The sequence below is a fragment of the Elgaria multicarinata genome, chromosome 8, assembly GCF_023053635.1.
Source record: "Elgaria multicarinata webbii isolate HBS135686 ecotype San Diego chromosome 8, rElgMul1.1.pri, whole genome shotgun sequence".
NCBI classification, from domain to species: Eukaryota; Metazoa; Chordata; class Lepidosauria; order Squamata; family Anguidae; genus Elgaria; species Elgaria multicarinata.
The window spans coordinates 72,395,399-72,403,758 of NC_086178.1; the positions used below are offsets into that span (position 1 = coordinate 72,395,399).

At 39.8% G+C, this 8,360-nt stretch overlaps 1 protein-coding gene across 1 annotated transcript; it reads left to right on the plus strand.

Annotated features, from left to right (window-relative positions):
* Nucleotides 1-122: 122 nt before the first annotated feature.
* On the plus strand, nt 123-7,995 carry PSTK (phosphoseryl-tRNA kinase). Its single transcript, XM_063132776.1, has 6 exons — nt 123-313; nt 1,593-1,884; nt 3,659-3,857; nt 5,101-5,176; nt 7,144-7,237; nt 7,499-7,995. The coding sequence occupies exons 1-6, from the start codon at nt 125-127 to the stop codon at nt 7,693-7,695; spliced, it is 1,047 nt and encodes a 348-aa protein (XP_062988846.1). The 5' UTR covers nt 123-124; the 3' UTR covers nt 7,696-7,995.
* Nucleotides 7,996-8,360: the final 365 nt, after the last annotated feature.

An 8,360-nucleotide genomic window follows, 5' to 3' on the forward strand; every position in this document is an offset into this window, starting at 1 on the left:
TAGCCCCATTCCTAAATGCACAACCACAGTGCTAGTGGGCAGAATACATTGAGCATGTGTAGAACTTTATGCCTTCAGTTTCTTTCTGTCGCAGAAGTGGAAGCTCCACAAGACTGCAAGACCCATGGCACATCAGCTGCAGAATGACAGAGATCACCAGCTGGGACTGTGTGTACTTTGTGGATTACCAGCAGTGGGTAAAACTACAATGGCACAGCAGCTGAGTCAGTCCCTGAGGAAGTACAAGGGATGGTGGTGTGTTCTTCTCACTTACGATGATCTCATTCCCATGGAGACATTCAACCAAATAGAGGTAAGCTTTGGACAGTAGACATTGTCAGACTTCTGCCTCCGATTGGCAGCGCATATTAGCCATTTTCATTGGTCATTGAAAGTTCTCTGCCTAATGGGTGGTTCTTCTGATGTTAATACAGTAACTTGACTGACAGCCGATAGTTAGCAAGCAGTTTATGAAGCCTAAGCTTATCTCCCAGCCTCTGTATTGCAGTCCAGTTTGAGGCAGAACTTTGGTATATAATCCAATACTTTCCCCTTTAAAATAACGTCTCCATTAGCTGCTGTCCAAATTCGCAAAAACACCTTAATATGTTTATAAATCCATATGCACTGGAAGCATGTTGGCTTATCCATTGTTAATTAAAGTAATCTAAGTCATCTTTGTTTCAACCTTCTGAAAATTTCTGTGTGTTTTTTCTTGCCACTGAAACATTTAATCAAATACTTGGTATTCAGCATAAATAAAATGCCAGGAAAAGTCGAGTTTTAAAAAATCAGATTTTTAAAAATAATAATAATAGGGAGATAAGAAAGCAGCCAACAGAAAGCTCTGGCGTGGGCTGGTCCATGAAGTCACGAAGAGTCGGAAACGACTGAACAAATAAACAACAACAGGGAGATAATACTAGCTTGCATATTTTGAAGTTTACAATGATAATAAAACCCCTACTGACAGTAGCTCTCCTTCTGAATCTACCAACTACAGAGAGTCCAGTCTAGGCATCTGGTAGTGCAGAGCAGGGGAACATTAATCTCACACCTAGAGAAATGACAAGGAATTTTGTGGTACCTTGAAAGTTATTGTGGTATAAGATTTTGTGGAAAAACTTTTTTGTTTTTCTAGTTCAGAAAGCTTATGCTGCAAATAATATGGTAGTCTTTACGGTGCCACAACTTCCTTGATATTTTTTTTGATGCAACAGACTAACATAAGTACCTTGTGGAACTCATTCCTATTGTTACACTAACTAGGTTTGAATTCCAGAGAAAGCAGCTGTGTTAGTCTGTTTCAACAGAAACTATAGTTATGTGGCTCTTTGGGGAAGAAATTAAGAGTTTTTTTAGCAAAAGGTTTGTAAGGGAAGAGGGGTTTTGCTTAAAGTGGAATGAGTGGGTTATACAGGGAGAAAGTATAAAAGTGATTGATGCTCTGAAAGTATTGCAAATGATCTAAAATGTGAAGACGACAAATGCTGTCCATTTTACACTGAAGCAACTAGCAAAACCTTCATTGTTGATGACAGCAGCCAGAACTTTGTAATCTAACCATGAATAATTGTCCTTTTATTTCATAGACGTCTCAGTGGCGATTGTACCGGCATGAATTATTGTTGTACCTTGAACACTTCCTTCAAGCTCTTATTAAAGGATGCCATTATTCTCCTCCTCCAAACAGAACTGAAACAACATGGAAAAGCTTTATCCGCTGTTTGAAAGAGCAAGGATTAATATCTCCAGGAACAGAAGACTCTGCATCTTGTCAATATTTAATAGATTTTACCCCTCTCAGACCAATATATTTTATTTTAGATGACAACTTTTATTATCGCAGTATGAGATATGAAGTGTACCAGTTAGCTCGCCAGTGTAAGTTTGATTTTATATTTTAAGCTGGCAGCTCAACATTATGCAAATCAGCAGTGCAAACCATGACTTGAGATGTTAAAGCTAAAAGGAATTTTTAACCTGGGTGAGCAAGGCAGAACTCTTTGCTTGTATCTCATGTGAAGTCCTTCATGGCTCCCATCTTCTCCAAATCTCAATGATGTTGCCATGGTTCAGGTGTTCTGTGTAGCACATTAATGGACAGCTACTGAGGGTACAGGACTGCCAGCATCTGTTTTCTTCACAGTCCATATTTTGGTTTCCATCTATCTGATCCTATCAATCCTATGGTTTTGGCACATAAACCGCGTAACCTTTGCCAGGAGAGGGTCATGAATCACTGAGTGATGTTATCCAGTTTTTTGGAGTTCAGTGTCAATATATGCTGATTCATTCAACTGTCTCCTTACATAGAATTCTAGTGAGACCATGAAAATGCTAAACAGGTGGATAATGACAAGATTGGTACTTTTGTGATGTTGGTTTTCTGGAAAAAAATTCCAATGCAAATTAGATTAATTTGCATGGGGAAAATCCATTTGTATCAAAAATTTCCAATATAAATTAATTTAATAGGGCCATTTGAGTAGGAACATTTTCCGTTTGCATTAGAAAATGTTCTGTTGCCCTAGAGCGGGAACAGGCAACTTGTGGCCCTCCAGATGTGTTGACCAACAACTCTCTCAACCCTCACCGTGGCCAGGGCTGATAGGATATTGAGGCCAAACCATTTAGAGAGCCCACACCTTCCCTAGAGAGATTTAACTTAGCATGCTTATTTTACTTATATTTACTAAACAAGAAAGCTAAAAAGCTCTGCTAATATTCATGTCAGGTTATTGCAAAGTGCTATGGGTTGGGCTACCGTTTGAAAGCAGTTCAGAAAATACAGTTAGTTCAAAATACAGCTTTTAAGTGGGACCAGGTATTGTGAGCATGTCTTGCCAGTGCTTAACTGGAATCCAGTCTGTTTCCAGGCACAATTCATGGTGTTGGATGCTACATAAAAAGCACTAAAAGGTTCATCTGCCTTTGTATCAGCCTTCCCAGACAAACCCCTATTTTTCCCCAGGCCTTAATAGTTTTGTTTTCTCTTGATAACTTTATGCTGTTTCTATTATGTATGTTGGATCCAGGATTTGCCTTCCATGGACAGAAGGGCTTCACTCACAGAATGTGCCTCCACCTGATTTTCAAGGACTTACCCCCACCTGCTGTAGCTCTCCCTATTCAGGAGGGTCCCCTACTCTCCATGTAGTATTTTCAGGGGGCTGTGGAGAGGATGGAGCAGGAAAGATAGCTTCAGTTGTTGCTCATCCCTATTATATGCACCTAAATCTAGATACAACTCTGTTTATTGTTCTGTTTTATTCTCATTTATGTTGTAGGTTGTCTTTTTGAGGAATGAGATATAAGTTTTACAAATTCATTGCTCACATCATGATGAGTACAATAATGTTGAAGAAAATGATTTGATATTGACTTATAGTAGTTAAGCAGATGTTCTTGCATGGCTACACTTACTAAGGCACAATCCTATGCATGATTATACAGAAGAAAATCCTACTTGCTGGGAGTTACAGGACTTTCTTCTATCTAAACATGCATAGGATTGTGCCCTATGTAGCAAACTCTGAAGTATTTAAATTCCCCCCCACCCGGTGCTACAGATGGCTTCTAATTTGTGCAGTGTTTCTGTGCATGTTATACACAGTCTTCAGAAGCTGATGAGTTTGAAATTTTGATATTTTGTTAGATACACTGGGCTTCTGTCAGTTGTTCCTAGACTGTCAAGTTGAGGTTTGTTTGGAGAGAAATTGTCGAAGAAAACAGCCGTTACCTGAAGAAATAATCTCTGCAATGGTACAGAAAATAGAAGTTCCAAATCCAGAGAAATACACATGGGAGCAGCATAGCCTCATTCTGAAGAGCACAGGATATTCATTCGAAGATAAGTATGTAGTCAAATTGAAGCAAGAAATTATAATTAACTAATGGAGTTCACCTGGAGTTCCATGTGAGTAGGAGAGTTAGTGTGGAACTTTAGATTTTTACAGCACTTCCCTTAGAAGTTGCTTCATAGTAGCACAGGGTATCTGTTTGAATACAGAAGAGCCATGCTAGATTAAAGCAAGGGTCCATCTGGCCCAGCACTCCATTCACACAGTGGCCAATCAGCTGCCTGTGGGAAACCCACAAGCAGGACATGAATGCAACAGCAGCCTTCTACCTCAGCAACTTGTTTATGTAGGTGTACCACCTCTGATAGTGGCGGTAGTATATAGCCATCAAGTTTAGTAGCCATTGATACCCTTCTCCATGAATTTGTCTCATCCCCTTTTAAAGCCATCCAAATTGGTGGCCATCACATCTTTGGGTAGAGAATTCTATAGTTTAACTATGTGCTGTATATTAAAAAGTACTTATTGTTATCTGTAATGAATCTCCCACCATTCAGCTTCATGGGAGACCCCATTGGGCTCTAGTATTAAGAGAGCAAGAAAATGTCTCCCTAGCCACTTCCTCCACACCATGTTGTAAGTTTTCTTCATAAGTGAGTTCATTTTAATTGCCCTTTAAACTCTTTCAATTCTACAGTATCCTTTTTTATGTTCATTAACCAGAACTGTATACAGTATTCCAAGTGTGATCACAAATAGGTTTGTGTAAGGGCAGTATATTTGCAGTTTTATTTTTGATTCCTTTCCAAATTATGCCTAACATGGAATTTGCTTTTTTCACACTTTTCAACATTTTCATCAAGCTGTCAATCTTTTTCTTAACCCATCAGCATATATGTGAAGTTGGGATCAATGTTTGGTAGCCCCCATGGTTGTATTAGCTTGTTTTGCCTTGCTCTTGCCCACAAGTTGTAAGTACAAACAACCCTAGCAGATCGTGTCCTTTTCTCCCATTGGATGGCACCAAAGGAAATTAAGTCAGTCAGAAGAAAGAAACTTGAGTGAGAAGCAGCTTTTAACAACACCCTTTCCAGATACAAGCCATCTGAGAGAAGTTACTAAACCCTTTTTGAGAGAGGTGGGGCACGTAAGATATCTTGCCAAAGTCAAAAACCAAAGAGTTGGTGGCTGAATTGTATTTGAACATTGATCTCTGAACTCACTGTCTGGCATTTTATTGTCTAAGGCTTATTGCCTTCAGCAAGTAACAGTTCTGTTTATTTATTTTTATATTCAGTCTTCAGGTGCTTGGTTTGTTATCTACCGCTTTGGAAACCCCAGTGAAACCCCTGGAAGAGAATACAGAACTAAAGGTATTAGAAAGCCACAACTTACAAATAAGTTCAATAGTGTTGCAAAGGACAGAAGGCCAAGGGTGCACCTTGAGGATGGGTATTTGACTCTGGCACGTGGGATGAAAATAATAATTAGAATTGGAGAGTTATCTGCTCCAAGTTATACCCCCAGGAGCAGAATATTTTCTACACAGAAATCTGATTCCTTTACTATTCAGTTTCTGTCCCAAAGAATAAATAGTACTGTAAAGGAAATGGCTATAACCCAGAAAACTGCTATCACTATCAGATCCCATTGTCAAAAACATAATGCAAACAAAGCAAGTATAAGCGTTTCCAAGTATTTCACTAAGCGATAATTGTAATTTTAAAATATATGAACAGATACCTTTTGGTTACTAGCTTTTTTGTTTCACAACATGCTTAGTAGGCCTGTATTCTCCTTGCAGAGAACTGACTGTGACTTGCTTAAGGCTGCAAGTTGTTTACCATTTGGTCTATTAGACTATACTGTATTGCTGATTTCAAGGGAAAGGTGTAGCAGCTGAATTGTCGTCTGTTCAGTTTCATGCTAGTCTGAGTGCAGAAATGTGGCTAAAGACCAATGTAACTGAATATCCCCATCCTTTTATAGTTAATATTGGTAATTGAGGGACCATCTATTTTCATATGAACCTACTCAGTCATTGAGATCATCAAGGCCCCGATTCCAGCTCTTTCCACTTTCGCACCAGCGCCTCAACTTTGGAACTCCATACTTGCTCACCTAGAACCAAATTTGATGACATATGGGGGTACTGGGGGGGGGAATCTGTTTGCAGTATTTTAATTGGCTCTTTGTGATTTTTAACCAAGTTGTGAGAATTCTGCTGCTGTTGAGACATGCTGTTTTATTTTTGTTAGCTTTAAAATGTGTTGTATGCTATATTGAGAAGTGTGATTAAATATACTAAATGCATCAAGCCAGTGAACAAAACCTCTTGACTTAATTTAGACATAATGGCAAACCATGGGTTGTTACAAGGAGGAGCAGTGACAAGCCTCATGCTCATACGCAGCCTTCAGCAAGCCCACTCACAACAGGCCAGGGCAGAGAAAGGGAGCAAAAATGCTTACAGAGGGAGGTTGTATTACAGCAGCCAAATTAACCTGCCAGAGAAACGTGGAGTAGATTTATGGGGTAGGATCTATTCTTTGGTTCTGAATAGCATCTGCAATAGTTCTTTCCCTTTCTGGGAATGCTAGTGATCTGATTGGTGGGCTGAGGGAGCAGATTTAAAACTTTTCTACATCACTTTATACCAGCGGTACAAAAAATGCAGCGGCCCGCCTGATCCCTCTGTATCTGCTGCCATCAATTTTTATTTTTATTTTTAGAAAAATGCAGCGGCACTGCTTAGGGGTTCCCACGCTAGAAAGGGAATCCCTTATATCTGATCTTTCATCAGATACTGGCGATGAGGAGGGGATTCCCTTGCTGGCACTAGAAATCCCAAAGATCATAGAATAGCAGAGTTGGAAGGGGCCTACAAGGCCATCGAGTCCAACCCCCTGCTCAATGCAGGAATCCACCCTAAAGCATCCCTGACAGATGCTTGTCCAGCTGCCTCTTGAATTCTGTTGGAGAGCCCACAACCTCCTTAGGGATTTCCTTGGTAGCACTAGCAAAAGAAATCTCAGGTTTGCGTACATGTGCAGCCCCTCAGGGCCAAAATGTTATACACCCCTTCTTTATATTACAAAATATCCAAAGTGGTGTACAAATAAGAGAATGCAAAAATCAGTTACAATGAACAGAAGACTTGCATCTCCTCCCGTTGTGCATGGGGGAAGGCTGGAAGGAAGCACATGAGCTCCAAAGCTCACCACTGATGGTGCACATGCTCATAACTGTAAAGCATGGGTTAGCATCATGTCTAAATGCACCCTTTTAAGATTTACAACACAGTTTTATTTAAATACAACCTTTTATTGATCTTGGCCAGGCAATGGATCGAGCTATTTGTGCTGCCAGTGTTCTTCATCAGGCTGACCAGGCTGTCAGGCGAATGATCTCGCAAACAATGCAGAATGCTAAAGGTATGCTTAGCAAGGTTTAGTGTTTTGCTTTGTTACTAGCTTTGAATATACTTACATTTCAGAGGTGCAGTGCTTCTGAGCAACGTAACAAAACCATGAATTTAGAGCATAGTGAACAGGTTTGCCATGGGAGAACTCTTTAAAGACACTCCTTTCACAGATCCACCTCCCAAAGAGGCAAGCCACTGTTCTGTCTCCCAAAATTTAAGAGAATATAAAGATTAAACCACAGCACTTCATGTGTTTTGTTTGTTTCCCTAGACAATGATCTGACCCCAAGTGAGATGAAGAGCTTGGCAAAGGAACTAAACAAGCTGAAAGTGGAGTTCTTAGAAGATTTAAGGCACAAGTTTAATGAGAAAAATCACTGTTTAGAAAATAATGCATTTAACATAAATGTAACATGCTTATTCAGTCAACAGGCAGATGACATTGTTAAGAAACATTTAACTAAATAGTAGCATGTTGCTTTGTGAAGGGGATATAAAGCTGTAGCAGGTGGGTTTGACAAGAACACCAAAGCTGTATGCCATAGGCATGGTTTCTGTGCATGGAGCTGGATAGAAGGAGCTTCAGATTAGTTCTTCTGAATGGGGTTTATTGCGTTATTTCTCAGATTGAAACAATTTATTTCTGGCTTGAAGATATTCTATAGGTGGGATTTCATGCTAGCCAACTGAAAGAGGCTCTCTTATAGTTAAAATGTCAGTGAAAGCGGAAGGCAAATTCCCTCACTTTCTCAGCCTTAAAACAGCCAACCGCTGTCCCCCAGTGCAAAGGTATATTTGAAACATTTTACTGTTAGCTACAATCTGAAACATTTAGGAAGCCAGAATTTGTGGCTCATATATAGCCAAAAACAGAGGGAGGTAAGTAAAGCAGGTCAGAAAGAGAAACAGGTTCACAAGATACCAAATATATTTTCAGGAAGCCCGACAAGTTTCAGTCTGTCCTTTATTCGAAGGGCTTCCTCAGCGGGTTGTTAGAAGGAAGTGTCTGCAGAATTTTTTTAGCAAAAGATTGTCTTCTGTGGTAATCTATGGTGACTGAGGATGAGCCGAAATGTGCTGGGCTTCTTGAAAATAAATATTTTGCATCCTGAGAACGTACTACACATAGAGCC